Source organism: Rhamphochromis longiceps, linkage group LG12 (assembly GCF_057381845.1).
Source record: "Rhamphochromis longiceps isolate RC_006_pf linkage group LG12, R_longiceps_female_GT1.1, whole genome shotgun sequence".
In the NCBI taxonomy this organism is placed as follows: Eukaryota; Metazoa; Chordata; class Actinopteri; order Cichliformes; family Cichlidae; genus Rhamphochromis; species Rhamphochromis longiceps.
The window spans coordinates 29,601,986-29,622,710 of NC_140568.1; the positions used below are offsets into that span (position 1 = coordinate 29,601,986).

Here is a 20,725-nt window from a genome sequence, read left to right on the forward strand (position 1 = left end):
TGAGCCGGCCTGTGACATCAAGAAGTAAATGTGATTCTTTTATTTTACCAAAATATTCCTCAAAGATTCCTCAAAACAGTGATTTTTAATCCTAAACATCACCTTTTACTGACATGGAGACCAGCCTATTGAATTTATGAATTGGTAGTACTTGATTTGTTTTCCCTTTTAGTGTAATTAGTTACTCAAGGAAACTACTAACCTACTGATGTGGAATCCGCTCTTGTTATCTTTGTTAAGACCATAATTATTAAGGTTATGTGTGGCAGTTGATGTAATTAGAGCTAATTAAATGCCTTTTTAAAATTTTCAATCCCCTTTCTGTGTGTTTTCAGTGTGTGTGTAGACGAGCATGTGCACTCAACTCAAAGTATTTTCCAAAATGGGCACGGGGAGCCAGCCTAACAGACGCACAGCACACACGCCGCTTGTTGTTTTCTATATTTCATTGTTTCAGTTAGTCGACACTAAAGAACCAGACATCCAGCCCTCGCTGCCTCATTGTTTCACACCAGAGCACAATGCAGCCAACATCAAGCGCAACACACACATGCGTTACATAAGCGTGCGTTGTCCACGATCATACAGAAGATGTCTTAAAGTCATCCTTACAGCTTGACCTATGTGTGCTTTATGAGTCCATTAATTAACAGTGTTATTTATGATGTTCGGTTGCTGAACACAGAAATTCTCAACTACAAGCTGCTTTCTTTATACTCACACAAACCTACAGTGGTCCATCTCAACACCTTGATTCTTTTCTTTTTCACCCGTTATGTTGTAGATTTGTGTTGGATTTACAGTGTCCTGCTACACGACCTGATTAGGGGAAGTTTTATCTGCTGTCACACAAATTATTCTAGAGTCAAATGTGTTCACTCAATGACTGCAGGTCGCACAAGTCCTGTGGCCCTAAATCAAGCCCAAATCATCACCTCTCCATCATCGTGCTTGACAGTTACTATGAGGTGTTTGTGTGTGGTTTTCGCCAAATATGGTGCTGTGCATTATGACCAAACATGTCCAGCTTGGTCTGAGCTGTCCAGAGAGCTGTTTTTTTTTGTTTAGATGCAATTGTGCAAACCTTAAGCATGCAAAGTTGCCATGTTCTTCTTAGAAAGAAGATGGTTTTTCCTATAACCCTTCCAAACAAGTCTTTTTTTTTTGTAGCATCATGAACTTTAACATTTAACATGCTAGCTGGGGCATGTATAGTCTGAGATGTAGCTTTTGGGCTTTTCTGTAGTTTCATAGTCTGACTTTACAGTGACTATGTTGGGAATGCCACTCCTGGGAAGATTGTTGCATTGAGTACCTGAATGCTCCAGACTAGAAAAGCAGAAATACCTGCTGCTGATTAGTTAATCAACCTCATTTGATCAGCAGCACCTGGCTGTTGCTTACCCAGGCAGTATGCTAAGTCTAAGTATCTCCCACACACACAGTTCACACACACACTTACACTAAGGTGAATTTTTGCATTTCTTATTTCCTTCCCAACGACATTTTTATTAAAAGATAAATTGTAGACAGAGCTCTGTGTAAAAAGGAGATATTAATTCAGCTGTTGCCTAATTGCATCAGGGATTTAGGCACACGCTCCTGTCCAATTTGCTCGCACAATTCCCCACAAAAGCCTTCGGCTTGCTTCTAATCTGCAAACCAAGTAAGTTTTTTTTCTCCCTTAAAAGACGCTGGATTTATGTTGGGATTAATAGAACGAGAGAGATGAAGCATCACTCGGACACTCGAGCTCTATCACTCAATTCAATTGGGCATATTTTTCTGCTTTTCTTACACTGCCTTGAGCATGCCTGAGTACTTCTGAATTCATCTCTCTCTCACACACACATATGTGTATAACATGTCCGTATAATCACTTGCAGGAACTTTGATGTGACATAACACTTTTTATTAATTACACTATATCACAACAGACTGGTCCACCTTCAGAGAGAAGTCATATTATCACCATCATCACCATCATGAGTCACTATGACCATTTTCACCACGCAACTGTATGACTGTACAAGTTCCCTCTGGTCTGTGTTTCTATGTGTGTTTGTGTGTCTGTATGTGTGTGTGAATTTAATGTGTGTGTGTGTGTGTGTGTGTTTGAACCAGCAGGGCACAGATGTGGACATCCAGACGTTTTCTTTCCAGTACCAATAAAAAAAACCCAAAACACTGCTTGCAAAGATAAACGTTCGTGATCTCGATCAGACAGAACACTTCCAGCTTTAATAACATTGTGTGCTTTGCAATACACGTTTCTTACATTTTGAAGAGCATCTGTAGGCAAACAAGTAACATTTTAACACATCTTCCATACACATATTGTCCACCATCCCATTTAAAAATTCTGACAATCCAAAAAACATCCTCTCTTTCTTCCACTCCTGCCACAATAGCAGTGGTTAAACCTTCCTCAACACAAGAAACAAACGGCACAGAACCCCAAAAATTATACCAAAAAATAAATAAATAAATAAATAAATAAAAAATACTGCATATAGCAAATCACAGTTTTCTTCCTCAATGCTATTTTTTTCTATGCAGCAAAGCAGTTTTTGTGGTATTATGTTTTTCAGGGCGTACAGGCTCCAGAAGCATCCAAGCACAAAAGTAATCTCAGAGATGACCTTTAAGATGTTTTAGCTCTATAAGCTTAGACTGTGATGCTGGGGTTGTGAGAGAGAGAAGGGATTAAATGTGATATGGATCAAAGCATACTCAAAGTTGCGATGTGTATCTACTGTATGAGATATATGCTTTGGTCCACTGAGTCACGTGGTTTAGCCCAAACTCAGCGCAAACTACGTAAAAGTGAGGAGAACCAATAAAGGAAAATATCAGTTACTATTGCTGATATACCTGTGTGAAAACCAGGCTTTAGTAAGTTGCGTAGAGAAGAAGGCTGATTTTGGAGTCATAAATAAAACAATTGACTGATTCCATAAATCTTAGCTGCCATAATACACACCACAGTCCTACACGACTGGGGAAAGCCATTTATCATGAATTGGTGAACAGCGACAACAAATCAATCGGTGATTCTCGTCTTGAATCTCATTGCATTTGAACTTGAGTCTAAAACCCAGCCTCCAGATCCCTCCTGACTCACTCTGGCATCAATCAGCCTTCTTCACACACACACACACAGACACAAACACAAACACACACAGACACGCACGCAAACACCCCCCGAGAGAATGTGCAAGCATCACTCTGAATCCCGGGGGCTGCTGTATGTCATCTTGTGTATTTGTGAGTCCAGTGCAGCTTCCCATTTCTCTGCCCTCTACTTCAAAAACAAAGGAAGAAAATAGTACAATCTAGATACCGACACAGTCTGGGACACAGTAGTTAGCGATGCTTATTTCTTTCAGCAGTTTATTCACATTTGTACATTTGTATTTTTGTTCATTCCTCTTGCTGTTATTTCATTTTACAAAAAGAAAGAAAGAAAGAAAGAAAGAAAGAAAGAAAGAAAGAAAGAAAGAAAGAAAGAAAAAAGGAAAAGTAGCACTTCTAAAGACCAAAGTTTAAGACTATCACATACAGTATAGGCAGCATAGAAGAGGAAAGTTGGTTGAATAGTCTATTTTACAGTAGGTCACTTGAATAAGAGAGAGAAAGAAGTCTGTGATTGTCAGTCCCTCCTCGTCTGAGGTGTCTGGTCATACAGCAGTTGTTGTTTTTCCCTTTATTTTTTTATCGTCTCCCCTTTGCTGAAATCTCTGTGATGTGAGGCATCAACGCGAAGTCGATCTTTGCTGACCAGTCTTCGTCTTAGCAAACACCTCTCTCACAGCCTCTTCCTCTCACAGCGACTATCAAAACATCACCGCTGTCCAACTTGACACAGTTCATTACTTTGTTAAAAAAAGAAAGAAAAGGAAACACAGCGGGTACGTGCACACACGGTGCAGCCAGCTGAACTTTCTTCAACGTACGCTACTCTTTTGACACCAGAGGCGTTCTCATACGCACTGCATTGGTTTCTCACAGTTAGGTTTTTTTTTATTTCCAGCTCACACACAGGCCCTCACATACCATGCCCTCTGTTATTGCACAGAGTTATTGTGTGGCAAGTTTTTGAACGTGTTTGCGAGTGTGCTCACTCAGTGCAAACTCTACTTGACTGTACAGCAGGGATGGATTCTGAGAGCCTTGTTAGTGCGTACTGTCGATGCTTCTTCCATTAAGCCTCACACTTAGCGCTGACAGGTGACAATAATTTCGCAATATGTCGAGCTAAATCTAGAAAAGTGACGGACTGATGAAACATCCATCCCTGTTGTGCAGCGGGCTGCACGAAGAGGACAGGCATAGTAACTGTTTAGAGGGAGCCTGACATAAAAAATACATATACACTCAAGATTATCTTGCTAAAATGTAATCAACTAAACCAGCGTTCAACTTCAGTCAAGTTGTAGTTGCAAAAGGCAACTTCAGTTATAGAAAGAAATGTACAAAATGCTTCTTAATTTATAAATAATAATACTAGAAATCAATAAAATCAACATTTTCAAAATCCACAAATACCAATACCATCAAGTGCTGTTGTTAATAAACAAGAAGACATCGAATTAAAAATGGCTGTAAGTGAAACCGCAGTGATTATGACTGGTTTTTTTTTTGGTTTTTTTTAGTTTTTTTGTACCTCATATATCTGTAAAGGATAAATATGCCCCAGTAAAATGCAAAAAAACAAACACAGAATGTGTCTCCTTGCATGCACGAGATGCTGTATATACAGTGCGTCTGTAAGCTTTCAGATATCTGAGCTGTACTGTAAGTGAGTGAAGTGGTTCTCAATAATGGGGATGTGTGGTACATTATTGAGTTTATTTTCGGTTTAAGCTGTTGGTGGACTGCCAGTAAAATGTGTGTGGGGAAGTTTGCATGTGTGTAAAATGTGGTTGAGGGCAGCTGTAGGAATGTGAGGAGAGCGTGAAGTTAAAGTTGTGGCTTACAGAACATCTGCAGGCTACAGTAATGAGGGATGTTCGCGCTCACCTTCTCCCCGGGGACATTTACACCTCTCTTTCCGCCACTCTCTCCCTCTGCCTTTCCGCTCAACTGTCTCCTCTTCCTCCTTCATCTTTCTCCACATGACCCATCCGTACCGTCACACTCCCATCGTCTTCTCCTTTCTACCCCATTGCTTCCGATCTGAACTCTCTCCCTTCCTCTCCATTTCTTCCCACCATGCGTTATTACCTCTCCTCCCATTTCTCCCCTCTGCTGCTCCTCATTCCGGGCCCCTTACTTTTGTTTTCTTCTCCTTCACCTCTTCTATCCTCTCCATCCTTCCACCCTTGCTTCTCGGCCGTAAAACAATAAGTCTTGAATGTCTGTGAGGAGACTGTGCTAATGGAGCCCATTAGGCTGTAATGAAATATACATTACACCATTACAGAGCACGGGGCCTGGCTAAAGCACTGCACCGCTCAAATAATAAAACATGCACAATTCAATTTCCTTCTTGGACAGTTTTGAGTGACTTTCAGTGTGTGTGTGTGTGTGTGTGTGTGTGTGTGTGTGTGTGTGTGTGTGTGTGTGTGGATATAGCAATGGAAGGATGATGGGATAAAGTATACACTGTGTGTGTGTGTTCTCGTGTGCATCCCCTGTAGCGCAGATGTGGTTTTCAAGGATGTCTAAGTGCTGAGAGCTTTGATGATTTAATATGGGTTGACCAAATGAACCACACCTTCTACAATGCCGCCACCCACACATCTGACCGTCATCTGACCACTCAAACCCCGAGCCTCCCCAGGCAACCTTTACGCCTCCCTCCCCAACGCCATGATCTCGCGATTGTTGGACAGCTGTGGACAAATGAATCAATTGACCTCTGACATGAGCGCTTGACATCACAAGGTGAAGCATCTGTCACTTTAGGGGGTTGGGGGAGTAGTCTTCATGTTACCCTGTGCTGTATGACAGTGCAGTACAGGCCTGAGTAAAACAACAGAACAAGAGCGGATAATGAGCAGCTAATGTAGATCAGACACTTTTTTTTTTTACATTTGTATTACTCACGATTAAATATCGCACAATTCCTCCGCCATACTCCTGAATTATTCCGTCACCACAGCATTTCAGATCAGCCTCAGCTGCCGCTGTTTTGGGTTTTTTTTGCATCAGCAAAATTGGCCGACCAGAAATGATCTTTTCATCACATCTCCTAATTTTGTGTGACAGGAAAGCAGATTCTGTTTACTGTTTTTTTTCTCCAGTCATTATTTGGTCACACGCAATTTACTGTATGTGTACCAACGTGTTAATCATTGCCTGTGTAGTCTTGTTGGATGGACGCAGACATTAATACTGATATGCATTTGTGAGAGACAGACAAAAAGACAGACAAACCGACAGGGTGGGCGGGGAAAACACAGTGTCTTTATGGCTCGACATCTCTCAGAGCCATTTCCTTCGCCAGTCTCATATTTACACGCAAAAGATCGAAGCTTCCGGAAATCCTCCCCTCGCCACGGCTCCTCGAAATTTGCGGATGTTCAAACGAGTCCTGTTGTCCAACAGGCAGCAGGGAATGAGTCATTTAAAAGTCCTTTAAATTAGGTTTCATCAGTTTAGCCCCAGTCAGTTTAAAGCATTTGAAAATAAGTGAGATGCTGTTGTTTTTTTTGGGTTTTTTTGTTTTTCTTTTTACTCCAAAGTTAAATTACTCTTAAATGTCTCTTCGGTAAGGAAGGGGGATGGAAATGCATAAAGGAGAGGACATCGGCAGGGAAGAAAGAGGCGATCGGGGATCAGTTGAGGAATTTTTTGATTGCCTTTGAGAGTTTAATAATAGCTTCACATCCTGTACAGCGGCACCTTGCACACACGCACACTTGTATGAGCTTCGCACCCTGCAGCTCGCACACACATGCACGCAACCACAAATATGCATTCACGTTCACATTCAGCGACCATCCCCACATAAATGCACACATGTCGCGCACACACACAGCTAAAACCCTTCTTCAGCCTCCTTCTGCGTTCAGCCCAGTATATCCAGGTACACAGGCGAGGCCTTGGCCAGGTTGAGGAGCAGACTGTGGATTTCTTTAATGTTGAGACGCATGTGTGGCTCTCTCTGCCAGCAGCCCAGCATCAGGTCATACACTTCTTTAGGACAGGTCCTAGGGCGCTGCAGCACCCTGCCCTGGGTTATACACTCTATCACCTACAGAGCGAAAGAAAGACAAGCATCAAGTTAATTGTGAGAAGAAGCCCCGTCCCATTTAGTAAAGAACAAATCAGAAAAAATAAATTCAGTGTTCAAACTCCAGTTAAGATGATGGAGCATCTGCTCTGCCAAGTGAAAATGTCACAGCGAATAAATTATTTACTGAACTCGAGAAATAATATGCCAGAGAAGTCTTCAAGACAAAGTCTGCAATTTCTCTACACCAGCGTGAGGGGAAAGTCAGATTTACAACATGCATGTGTAAACACCTACTCATTAGATGCACCTTGCTTTTACCTTCAGAACTGCTTTAATTGTTCATTGCACAGATTCAACAAGGTGCTGTAAACATTCCTCAAAGAGTTTGGTCCATTTTGACATGACAGCATCACACAGTTGCTTCAGATTTGTCAGCTGCACAATCATGAAGTGAATCCGCTGTTCTAGCGCATCTCAAAGTTGATCTATTGGATTGTGATCTGGTGACTGTGGAGGTCAGTGACACCAGGGGTACAATGAACTCACTGTCAAGTTCAAGGAAGCAGTTTGAGATGATCTGAGCTTTATGACATGATGTGTTATCTGCTGGGATCAGCAGGCAGAAGATCACCACATTGTGATCATAAAGGGATGGACAGGGTCAGCAACGATACTCAGTGAGGCTGTGGTGTTTATACGATGTTAAGGTGCTGAAAGTGTGCCAACAAATTATCCTCCACACCCTTACCTGACACACAGCAGCCTAAATCATTGATACAAAGGATATGTCCATGCTTTCATGTAGTTTGCACCAAATCAACAACACAATGTGTTGTGTTGTGTGAGGCCTCTTCTGCATACTTTAGTTGTAATGAGCATTTACTTGAGTTGTTAGCATTCTGGCCATTCTGCTCCAACCTTTGGCATTAACGGTGCAGCTCACTTGGTTTTCTATTTGATCCCTTAGAAAAATTCTAGTGGATCAGCAGTTGTGATGCTCAGTTTGAGCTTCATCTTGACCATGACTACATGCCAAAATGCATTGAGCTGCAGCGGCCGACTGGCTGATTAGATATTTACATTAACAAGCCCATAAATAAGTGTACCTAACAAAGTGTCAGGTGATTGTACTGTTTGTAGTCAGCACAGGCAGTATTTCAATATCTAAAATTACAAAGGACCCAATCAAAATTTTAAATCCTGTGTAAAAGATATGTGAGCATCACATTTCATTCACGATGCGAGTGAGCTGTGATACAGCAGAGGATAGACAGACATAAAGGGTAAAAGAAGACAGTGAAAGGGCTAAAGGTTAATTTTTTGGATGTAACCAGAGTTAAGGGCTCTCCCAGGGTTCATGCTGGTAAGGCTAAGGTTAAGACGAGGGGTTGAAGGCTGTGACACTGCTGTGTTTTCCGGAAAATTGATTCGAATTCTGGGTTAAGTTGATTTTCTTTGTGTGAGGGAGTTGCTGTTGTTTCCACAATCTGATTGAATTTGAGCAAGTAGATTGTTTAGCCATTTTAAAATGAGTCATTCATACAATTCAGCCTTATTTTAATTTTCCACAGCTTTCTGATAGAGGCAGTTGTCAATTCTGGAAATTCAAAACATCTGAGTGTTTAAAACAAATTATGTTATTTAGAAAAAGTCTATATTACCACGTGTGGCTTTAAGAAATTGCCATTTACTTCCAACTTCATTATACAGTAAGTAAGAGGAATCAAGAAAATACTCTTAATATCTAAAAAATCTAAAAGGCGCGATGTCTAACAACTGCTACACTTCTGCTAGACTCAGGAAAAAGAAACGGCCCCGGCAGATTTTTCATCTGGGTTTTGTTTCTCTTTCTTTCGAGTAGCTTGCTCCATGTCATGAAGTCATTCTTACTGAGTTTCTGTGAGTGAGGAGATGACGCAGAACAAAAGACTCACTCGGTGTATACCTATGAGAAACATGCACACAAAACAGATCAAATATTTAGCCTTACTTTTACTGAAGGTCTGTTTCATCATATCTCGGGGCTGCAACATCTTGTTCAGCATCACTTATTAAAAAGAAGGTGCTTCCAAGGCAACTTTTACAGAACTTTTGTTACTTTAACTTTAATGCTGGAATTACCAGGACTTGGTGATCACTCAACAAATTTAAAAACACTGCAAAAAGTATGTTAATTATTAAGCCAGGTCGTTTATATAATTGTGAATCACAAACGTCTTCGTGCACCTGCAGAAGAAACTATTGCACTTATAATAAAAGTTTGTATACCTCATTATTGGAGAGCTGGTACCAGGGTTGTTTTCCATAGGTGAAGATCTCCCAGAGAACAACTCCGAGGCTCCAAACATCACTTTCTGTTGTGAACTTCCTGTACATGATGCTTTCAGGAGGCATCCAGCGGATGGGCAGCATGGTATGACCTCCAACCTTTGAAAGCACACACACAGAGACACAGTTACACACAGAAAGTATGAAGTACGGTCGGATTGTGAAAGCTGAGAAGCATCTTATATTCTGTTTCCCCGCCCTGCATCAAGGAATAAAATGTCTGCTGTTTGCCAGAATATATCTGACATTAATTGACCTTAAATTTAAGTTCAAAAATACCAGTAAACAATATTACTTAATATACGCTGGCTTCTCTACTTGTCGATGAACAGTCCACTCCAACTGCATTGTACTGTTACGTTCCCCGGGTCAGAAAAAGGAGTCAGGGAGGCAAAACAGTTAAATAAAACAGTTTTATTGAAGTAATTCAACTAAAAGAGACGGACAAGCCGTTATCACCATAAAAGAAACAAACAAAACTCAGGCGTCGGTCAGTAAGGCAAAAAGTCAAAAGGAAAGCGCAGCTCACTAGCTGGAAACCACAAGACACTCAGCTCACTAGCTGGACCCACACAAAATGGCACTCTGGCCCAGAGCTCACCCTGCTCTGGGCTTAAATACCCTTAATTGCTGATGGGAGTCAGCTGTACAGGAGGGAAAGGTGGCATCTCAGGCAGGGGAGGTAGTGGGACACGCCCACACAGGCACCCTCAGGAGAGAGAGAGAGGCTAGGGCCGTAACAGTACTCACAACCCATTGCCCCCAAAAGACCTTTACCATCAACACAAATAATGGCATCATCCATTTCAAAGAATGGAATAAAATCCTTCTTGCGATGCCTATAAAAAGAAAATTTGGTTCCTGGAGCCAGGAGGGCTTTTTCACTGAATCTAGACCCAAACAAGTCAGACGCTTCCTTTGGCAGATACAAATCTTACATTAAATCATTTAACTCTGGCTGAGATAATAAAGCGATGGACGTTCAAAGTCTTCATTACTAAAATGTCATAAATCTGGAGACAAAACATCCTCAGACTCATTCATCTGAATGTGGTACATGTCTTGTCGCTTATGGCAGGTTAGTGTAACAGATAGATGATTTTATTTTTGAACTTTATCCAAAAATATCAATCAGAGTGATTCTATGACTTCATCCGTACCACTAGAATTTAAATTTATTCAATTTAACGGCGTTAGCGGGAAGTTAGTTCGCTAGTTTTGCTAGTTACCTAAACCTAAACATGATATAGCATGTTCTGACTGAGTGATTTCTGAAAAAATTAAAACATACAGCTCTGATATCACTTCCAACATAAATGAAGACAGAAAACTAAACAGCAGTGACTTTTGTAGGTTACTGAAGTTGGACTAGCTGGTATATAACAATGTGCTACATGATCGCTAGCAACACAGCTATGTTAGCATAACATAAACAGTGAAGCTGGAGGATGAATGCTGTATTTGTATAGCGCTTTACTAGTCCCTAAGGACTCCAAAGCGTTCAGTCATCCACCCATTCACACACACATTCACATATTGGTGATGGCAAGCTACATTGTAGCCACAGCAGCCCTGGGGCGCACTGACAGAGGCGAGGCTGCCGGACACTGGCGCCATCGGGCCCTCTGACCACCACCAGTAGGCAATGGTGTGCCCAAGGGCACAATGACCAATGATCGAGCCAGGGCTCAAACCAGCAACCTTACGATTACAAGACAAACTGCCAACTCTTGAGCCACGATCGCCCCATATGAGGTTAGTCATTAATATACTGCAACAACATGGGAATAGAGCAACTGTGGGAGAATTCAACATTAACAAATCAATGGTACAGAAGTGGAGGAACCATGAAGAATGAGTTGAGTAAAGTTTGACTTATCTGATCTGTATGAAAACAGATTCATCGACAGTGCGCCTTATATAAACTGCTTCATATCCCCTTAAACAACAACTGCACACATATACAGCTGAGCTTACACATGGATCACATCAGTTAAACAACCACAGCTAAATTCATTTATTTGGTGTTTATGAACAGCTGATTTTGCCATCTCATTACTTACAGTGATACAATGAAGATAAAAAAGAATAACATGAAAATGTGTCATGAATACATATGTGTTTAATGAATTTAATGAATTTAATTAAATTGATTAAATTATAATGAATCTTCTTTTAATCCCTCTTCTTTTATCTCTCTTTTTCCTTTAACGGTGCAAAAATAACCTTATGACAAAACTTGTACGTAATATATTATATTTTCTTTATTAGCTCTTGGCTAAAGTTACGCACTGTGTACAGGTGAAATATTTTCACATTTTTTCCATCTAATAACAGGTTGTTTTTATTAGATTTTTTTCCTGTTACAAAATGTTTTCACTTACGCCAACATCAAGCAAAAAGAAGTCTAAAGGTGGATCCAACCCCCCCCCCCCCCCCCTTTAAATCTCAAGGTAACAGTTTAAATCTTCAGAGACTCAGAAACCACATCCTAATGAAAAATGAGGAATATAAAGACACAAGCAAGCATGATGACAGACTAAATCTACTCTCTGACTGAAAAATCAGGGAGGTCAGACACAGAGTGCGAGCAAAGCATGACTTTCAGAAAAAAAAAGGACGAGTAATACCTCCGGATACTTACGAAAGGGCGATAATAGCGATAACAGATAATAGTGTTTGACAGCAGCGATATCCAATGCTACCTAAAAGTTTGAATTTTGATTCCAAGCTATTTATTTTGCAAGACATTAAAATTGAGAAAAACAAAAGGAGAAAAAAAGATGACTTATTCAGCAACTAAGTAATAAAATCAAAACGATAAGAAACTCATCTCAAATCCAAATGTTTTTTTAATAATCACTATTTTAAGAGAGAGAAGTCATTAAATCAAACCAATTACCCATGAGTGAAAAAAACAGCATGTAAGTCACAGAACAACATATTTGGGCTAAACTGAGGTTTCAGGTAACTTTTTTGTTTTTACATGTGAAATATATTAAAATTATAATGAACATTTATCACCTTTTGATAAGATTTTCCACTTATGACTGATATCAAATCAATACCACACAGTTAAGGTTTTACTTTCTTTTGTAATAACTTGATTTTTCTTAATAACCCTGCGTTTTAGACATTCTTACACGGGTTTCCAGCCCAACTCCCTCATAAAGTCAGTTCGATAGAATATGCTGCATTAGTTGCTCCTGTAGCTTAATGACCTTTATGTAACTACACTCTGCAGATTGGCGCTGCAACTTTGGGAAAGCACTTATCAAACTGAGTTGCACTAGTTAAATGTGATAGATAGCATGCTATAGCAAAGCATTAAGTAATGAGTACATTGGTGACTAAGTAGCATATGCACATTCTCGAGAACAGAAAGCATTTGCACATGTGAGCAACAGCATCACGTTTCAGCAAAACCATCCAACATAATGTTTACTTTTACTTGAGTTCCAGAAGATATAAAACTTTACTGTCCTCTAAATCGGACGTAACTTTTGGTGACATTGCAAGTAAAAGGATGGTGATTGGCTGTAACGGCTGACTTAGATTTCAGGGTTTTAACATTGTTAAATATATTAACTTTTTCATTAACTTCTCAATGAATCAAAAGCAAGCTTAACCTGCTGACAAGATTTGTTCCTCTTACTGCACCTCCCCGCTCACTTTAGTCTCCCCTGAACATGAATCTAGCGACTGATCTGCACTCCACTGTGCTACACAGATAGCACAATCCATTTTCTAAGGTTTATGTGTGTCATTAATGGTTTGGTACCCACACTTGGCCTGGTTCTGTGTTAGTCAGGGGGTTATTTAATAGAGTAATAAAATGTGCACTGTCACACAGATAGCCATCAGGTTTAGGTTTACGTCTGGGGAAACATATCTGCCTCCATCTCTGCAGCTCGTGCGCTACAAACCCAGGCCTTCATTTTTCTTGCAGTGATGCTTTTTCTCCCTTGTTTCTCTGTTTATCATTTACATTTCTCCATCTGCATGCAGTATGCTAAAGCAGAGTAGAAGGTCCACAATGCATAATGTGAATCGTAATATAGAATATAAAATACAAAATGCTTATATTATACACACTCCTACACAATACAGCAGGTTTGAGTCTTTTAGTTTTTTTAAAAATTATTATTATGAAGTGTACAACATACAGAATACAGCAGGATTTTAGTCTAAAACATTCTTGTTGTCTTATTGTGATGCTGTGTTCTCAAAGAGCTCTCCCTTATATTCCTCCCTACATAATAGATACTGCATAGTCCATTCACATTGAACTGAAGTCAGCCTCAGCACCTGTTCTTCCTAAAACGCTCCTATTATGATAATTCGCAGGTTTATATTTTTATTTCAGTAGTGCTACAGTTGTGTTTCACTCTTTGTCTTAATTCCTTGCTTTAGCTCTTATTCTTTTGGAGCATGTGGCTCCAATAGAACAAAACAAAAAAAACAGAGCTTGGACACTGCTAGCACGGGCGCCCACACAAACGCAAATCAGGAGATGAAGCATCGCTGAATATGTTTCCAAACCAACTTCATTCTAAACCAAAGACTAGAAAATATGGTGAAGCATATCTGCCCTTTGGCTTCACCTGCACAAGTGCTGAGGTAGGTCTCCCCTGCAGAATTGGTTTTCCCTTCGTCGGGAGCACGTGCTGGGTTCTTCAAATCGCGAACATTTTTCTTGTAAAACAAAGGGGGGCCCAGCAAAAAAAGTTTGGGAACCACTGCATTAGTGTAACTGTACTCTTATAATTTAAGCATAGTTCACAATATAAACTTAACACTGCTTGATCAAACAGGGTACCGATCCTTATCCTAATGAGGACACACACAGGGTGGACTGGTCAGTTAGCAAAGCTGGAATATTTCCTGGTGGCATGAGGGTTGTTTTGGCCTGCTGTGAAAAGTCAACTTGATCAGTAAACAGCAGTGGCGTCGTTAGGCCTATTTTAGGGGTGCTGAAGCCTCCCTAAAATATTCTTAAGCCCCCCTAAATAATTTGGTGGGGGTTTTTTTGGGGTTTTTTTTTTTTAACTTATTCGATTTTTTTTTTTACAGAACTTGCAGACAAATTCAATATAAAGATGCAGGAATATGAGTTTAAAGAAATAATAATATAAACCTGTCGCTATTCACACAAATATGATCATAACTCGGTTGGTCCCTTTCGCTTTACACTGTTAAGGTAGCGTCAGTGCTTCGTTATCCAATCCCTTCCAGTTGTTCACAGGGGACATCCACATGACTGAAAATCCAGTCCTCGTTTTCACTGCTACTTTACACTCCGCTCGTATACACCTGCGGACACACTAGCGTACATGTGGCAAACGGCAAGAAATCATGGATATACGCAAGTTTTTCAAGAAAGTAAGTCTTCATCACTGGCTGGTAGTAACAATTAGTTAGCTCCAGCTAACAGCAGAGAATCCCATGTAAATAATGAACCAGGTGCTCCCCATTTTGTAAATAAAAACCTGGCTAGCGCACTAAGTTAAATTGTTAGCATAATGTTAATTTCTGTCACTCGTTTTAGCTCTGAAAAATCCAGCTGAGCTCATTCAGGTATGGTTATCATCAGTGGAAATAATAATAATCACTCCATCCCCATTAACCTGTAGGAGTCAGGGCAGAGGAGCACAGAGAGGCAGAGGGGAGAGACGTCTGCTGGAGAGGTGAGTCAAAGGATGGAGTCATTTGTGATGCAGACAGTCTGATTAGAATTTTATGGGACTCAATATGGATATGAAATATGAAACATTTCAGTCACGGTACAACATATAAGACCTGTTTAACTTGAGCTTTTATTTAGGAGAGTCAAGGTTAGAAAGTGGAGAGAGCAAAGAGAGAGAGATATATATAAGTCAAATTAGCCTGACTCACATATTTTTGAGGGTTCTATTTTAATATTACTTCAATTCAAGTAATTTAGTAATATTTTTCAGGGCTTTAAATTGCAACCATTTTAGTCACATGCGTGCTCAAAATATAATGTTTGTAACTTCAAAATATTTGGGAGCAACAAATTACTGTGGAGCGGGAGCAGAAGTCATGATATTAGCAATTTACATTACAATTCAGTATGTTTTAATGTATCTTGAAGGGTGAGGCAGAAGGAGTGGCTGAGGGAGAAAAAGGTCAACAGGCAAGTTCAAGTCAGAGAGAGCAAGGAGAGACAGAGGAGCTGCAGCAAATGGATCGAGAGGCAGAGGAAGATCAAGTTATTACAGAGAGAGGAGAGCAAACAGGCCAAGAGAGGGAAAATGATGAAGCAGCTGCAGCAACTCATTCTACTACAGGGTTTGATTTAGGTGACAAAGACACAGGGCCCAGACAGGTGAAGCTGAAGAGCTATCCACATGATACGTTTGGTACACAGAAGCGAGCATTTAACCACAGCTGGTTTGAAAAGCACAACTGGTTAGAATATTCAGTCAACCAGAGTGCAGCTTTCTGCTTCCCATGTAGAGTGTTTGGCAAAAACATCAAACATGATAGTTTGGTCAGTAACGGTTGCAAGAACTGGAAGAAAGCTTTAGTCATCTTTGGCAAGCATGAGATGGCACAAACACATAAGGACAGTGTTGTTACATGGAAAAGCTACCAGGGAACTAGCAAACAGGGAAACGTTGCACAGATGATAGCAACTGCAAATGTGAGTGAGATAGTCGAAAGAAGAGAGTATCTCAGACGAATTGTTGCAGTCACCTCTATGTTAGGGAGACAGGGACTCCCTTTTCGTGGCCATGATGAAGGTGAAGACAGCCCAAACAGAGGGAATTTTCTTGCATGCATGGAGCTTTTGAAGGAGTTTGATCCTTTTCTTCAAAAACATAATCCCCCATCAAATGCACAGTATATCTCACCAACATCCCAGAATGACATGATTGACTGTTGTGCCCAGGAAGTTACTAGTGTCATTGTATCTGAAATGACAAAGTCTAAAGTCTATTCCATCATGGTGGATGAGGCAAGGGATAAAAAGGCAGAGCAGTTAGCTGTTTGTGTCAGGTACGTGTCAGAGGGGGCAGTGAAGGAGCGTTTCCTTGCACTTGCAGAGATAAAATCATTTGATGCCCAGTCCATTGCAAATGAGATTCAGCAGCAGATCCAAAACTATGGTCTTGCAGAGCTTAAGTGTGTAGCACAAACATATGATGGTGCAGCCGTTATGAGTGGCTCCACTGGAGGTGTACAAGCACATTTTAGAAGGCTCCATCCTGAGGCTATCTATGTGCATTGTTATGCTCATCAACTCAACCTGGTTTTGTGCAATACTTGCAAGGCTGTCCCAGAGGCTGTGGAGCTTTTCAGCTTGTTGGAGTGTGTGTATTCTTTCTTCAGCACCTCCCTAGTCAATCATCATAAGTTCATGGAGACTCAGGCAAAGCTTGGATTGACAAAAACTGAGCTTGTGCAACTTTCAAACACTCGCTGGGCATGTCAGTTGCGATCAATCAGTGCAGTTCTTGAGACATTGCCTGCCATTTTGGAGTGCCTATCTGCAATTGGATCCCCCATAGCTGTTGGTCTCAGAGCAAAGCTCTACAAGTTCTCAGCAGTCTATGCACTACTGATGTTTCAGTCGATTCTGTCTGTAACCGAAGGACTCCACAAATTCCTGCAGAAAGAGACTTTAGACCTGGCAGAAGCTTTTATCTGCAAACAAGCTGTGTGTGACACACTTAAGGGCAAACACTCAGATGCATTTGCTACAGAGCTGTATGAGAAAACCAAGGCCCTGTGTAACACCCACAGTATCCCTGAACCAGGTGCCAAGACAAGGCACAAACAGAGGAAAATGGAGGATTTTGTCCTGGAGGCAACTGTGGGTTCACGCACTGAATTGAACAACTCAGACACATTGAAAAGAGAGTTACTTTTCCCTTGTGTGGATCGGATGGTTGGCGAGCTTGATCAAAGATTTTGCAGTGTAGATGCAGGGCTGCTAAAAGGCGTCCAGGCATGCAGTCCTAAATCTGAGAACTTCTTGAGTGAACCACACTTGAATGAACTTGCAAAGCACTACAGACTTGACCTGAAAAAAGAGGAGGTTCTGGTGGCCAGAAACTTTCTTACCCGGAAAACAGAGGCTGGATGTCCACCCAAAAATATGTTGTCTGTGTACAACCTCCTCGATTCAGACATGTTTCCCTCTCTGAAGGCAACCATCCAAGTTGCCCTAACAGTGCCTGTCAGCAGCTGCTCGTGCGAACGGTCCTTTAGTGCACTGCGTCGGCTGCACTCCTGGCTGCGTCAAACAATGGGTCAGAAAAGACTTCACAGTCTTGCAGTCATGTCTATTGAAAAAGACACGCTTCAGCATCTGAGTCACAACAGAGTGATTGACCGATTTGCCACTCTTAAAAACAGACGTCATTCTTTGATGCTTCCACCCACCAAGTAACTGGTGATTGCAGCCAGAAAAATGTACTTTTTTATTTTCAGTTTTTTTCTTGTTATTGATGCGGCAAACACATTTCCTCTGTTTTTTTGTTGTACTGTATTATAAAGCAGACTGAAATAAAACAATAGATCTATTGGTGGCCTAGGATGTTTAATCTGTCCAAAAAAGTAGGAAAACAATTTCTCAGTCTTTGTTTTCTGTTTGTGAAATTTTGTGCTCATTCACTACGTTCGTTCATGTCGTGTGCATCTCTTGGGGGCTAAGCCCCCCCTGTCCTTAAAACCTAGTGACGCCCCTGGTAAACAGTTTACAAACCGCGACCCTCTCAGCCACACACTCTCCAATCCTCATGGCACACAGGTGTATTAGCTAATGACACGTAAATGAATGTAGGTCAGCAATCCCTACTCACTACAATGCAGACAACATGTTGATCGGACAATAAGGAAAAGTGGAGGAGAGAGATAGAAAATAAAAAAATATATATTTAAAAAACAGATTAAATGCTGAAAAACAAATTCCATTTAGTGCCCAGATCAGGTGAAAACATGAGTTTTACATGACTGATCTCAGTGAGTGTGTGTACGAAGCAGCCTTAATACCATTGACCAAAATTTTTGAGGAAAAAATTCATGAGGAAAAAAGCTTTAATGAAATGTATCGAAATTTCCATCAACAAATATAAACCAGATGTAAATATTCTGGAGAGACAAGATCCGATCAGAACGAATTAAGTTTTGTGAAAAGGAAGGACAAGTTGGGAAGTGCTCCCTGTTTCTCATGAAATCACGTCACATTTGATGTTAGTGAAAAAAAGATGCTTTGTAAACCACATGAAGCAACTCTCACGGGTAAAAACACAACAAACTCTTATACTTCATACTTTAGTCAAATAAAATATACTTTTTAATGTAATCTTATGATATTTATTTGAATACAACTAGAGTAATAAAACTATAAGATGTTTTAGTGAATGACTAAATGTATGACTAAAACTAAATTTGCTGTCAACATGAACACTGGTGAATGGATCCATCATCCATCCATGATGGAATTTATGAAATTTATTTGAGTAATAATAATAATAATTTTCTTTTTTCCTCCCAAAACCTCTAAAAGATCTCACAATGATATAATTAAAATGAAATCTTTTGGTCATAATAATTTGATAATGAAAACTGGATATCAGAACAACATCTGGATTATAGACAATTAGCAGTGTGATGGTTTCCATGTCCAGAGTTGTCTATATGTACTGTGTAGGTCATTATTGTCTCCAACTGACCGTGGTCTGTATTCATCAATACCAAAGTCATTTTCACAAATGCCACTCTAATCTGGGTTATGCATTCCTGCATTGTTGACTATAACCCTTTGCCACATCTAAAGAGGGGTTTCCCCTCCTCATGTGGAAAGCGCATGGTTATTCTGCTGGTTCTGAAATTCTTTGGTAGTGCTTTGAATTCATGGCAAATCAACATACTGAATATTTTTAAAGGAGCTCATTAAATAAATGTAATCCACTATTCGATTGAACTCTGCCCTTAATCGCTGTTTCTATAGTTCAAAACTCCAGTAAAGGTTTGAATGTGATCACCGAGTTCTTTATAAACCTTTGAAGAACAAAGAATCTGTAGTCTTTCTTCGAATTTGTCCAATGTATTATAATATATTTGGATAGTCATCCAGCGCTCTAAAGAGTGACTTCCTGCTTAACTTCCTGTGTTAGAAAATGCATACATGTGAGTTTTAATGAGTGAAAGAATGAATTTTGGTTTGCAGGCCCCTCATAGACCTCGGTGCATTGTGCTCTTCACTGTCACAGTCTTACCCTTTAGTGCAATAAAAATGATGAAAAATCTAGAATGTTCTTGAATTCAGCCTAAAATCGATTTTTTTTCTGAATTTTTGCCCATCGTGCAGATAACTGAGGAACTTCCAAACTTGTTTTTTTTTTTTTATTCAGTTAATGTTCATCATAGGAACTCAAATGGCAAACTGAAAGGGTGTAGGCTGAGCTTATATAACACCTACCTCTGAAAGTGTATTCAAGTAACAACCAAACTGTTTGTTAGTGACTGTAATGTGTTACATGGTGATGCAGATCATTAATGGAAGAAAAGCGAGGACTGCCAAGAAGGCATTTTATGAGCAGCGACAACACTAACATGATGTGTTAATAATCTGTTTAGACTAAAAAAAATCTAAAACCAACAAAAAAACCGATGTCATTTCTAACCAAACACAGCTCTGTTTATTATTGCACGTGGAAGATTAACATTAGAATAAATGTACTGCAAACTAACCAACAATTACGCCCACAACATTAAACAAAATGAGAACATAATGGCTCTGTATAATTTCCTACTCATTGGAAACTGTCTGAAACTCATTTTTCTCTGTATATGTTTTATTGTTTTTTAGTTTATTTTTGTTTTTTTGTGAATAAAAATCACTCATGCGTGAATCAACAAAGGATTTGCAGTTAAGTCGAGCAGCGTTGTTATTACTTGCTTTGTTGGGGAGATTTTTCCGTTCTACTCTATTGATAGTTTTTATATATTTCATTATATCCATTAGTCTTTTTGTGTTATTCATCATGACTGATCATTTCCCCTGATGCTCTGAAATATTAATACGGGCCTCTTGAACTGCCGCGCAACATCTCTCCTTTTATGTTTGTTAACCATACGTGTATTTGTGTGCGTTCATTGGCGAGACAATGAGGAACAAAGTGAAGGGCAGTCACTTCAAAAGGGCACCAACAGGGTTGAATTAAATAGAAAACAGGAGAG

At 40.1% G+C, this 20,725-nt stretch overlaps 2 protein-coding genes across 2 annotated transcripts in view; one reads left to right on the forward strand and one right to left on the reverse strand.

Moving 5' to 3' along the window:
* Positions 1-1,934: 1,934 nt before the first annotated feature.
* The window catches only part of ntrk2a (neurotrophic tyrosine kinase, receptor, type 2a), a 113,259-nt gene continuing 94,468 nt past the window's right edge, over positions 1,935-20,725 (reverse strand). The window contains exons 19-20 of the mRNA XM_085425707.1: positions 9,452-9,610; positions 1,935-7,201 (exon numbers count right to left, since the gene is read on the reverse strand). Of these exons, the coding sequence (XP_085281833.1) occupies positions 7,016-7,201; positions 9,452-9,610 (345 nt within the window). The 3' untranslated portion in view covers positions 1,935-7,015. The remainder of the gene's footprint in view (positions 7,202-9,451; positions 9,611-20,725) is intronic.
* LOC146657550 (zinc finger MYM-type protein 1-like) lies at positions 15,700-17,987 on the forward strand. Its single transcript, XM_085425706.1, has 2 exons — positions 15,700-16,153; positions 16,355-17,987. The coding sequence occupies exons 1-2, from the start codon at positions 15,717-15,719 to the stop codon at positions 17,928-17,930; spliced, it is 2,013 nt and encodes a 670-aa protein (XP_085281832.1). The 5' UTR covers positions 15,700-15,716; the 3' UTR covers positions 17,931-17,987.

Bases quoted from the DNA above. Each gene is read 5' to 3' on its own strand.
- LOC146657550 (XM_085425706.1), top strand. From the start codon at position 15,717: ATGGATCGAGAGGCAGAGGAAGATCAAGTTATTACAGAGAGAGGAGAG. The intron at 16,154-16,354 runs TGCACAGATGAT...TTTTCTTCAAAA, and splicing joins ACTAGCAAACAGGGAAACGT to ACATAATCCCCCATCAAATG.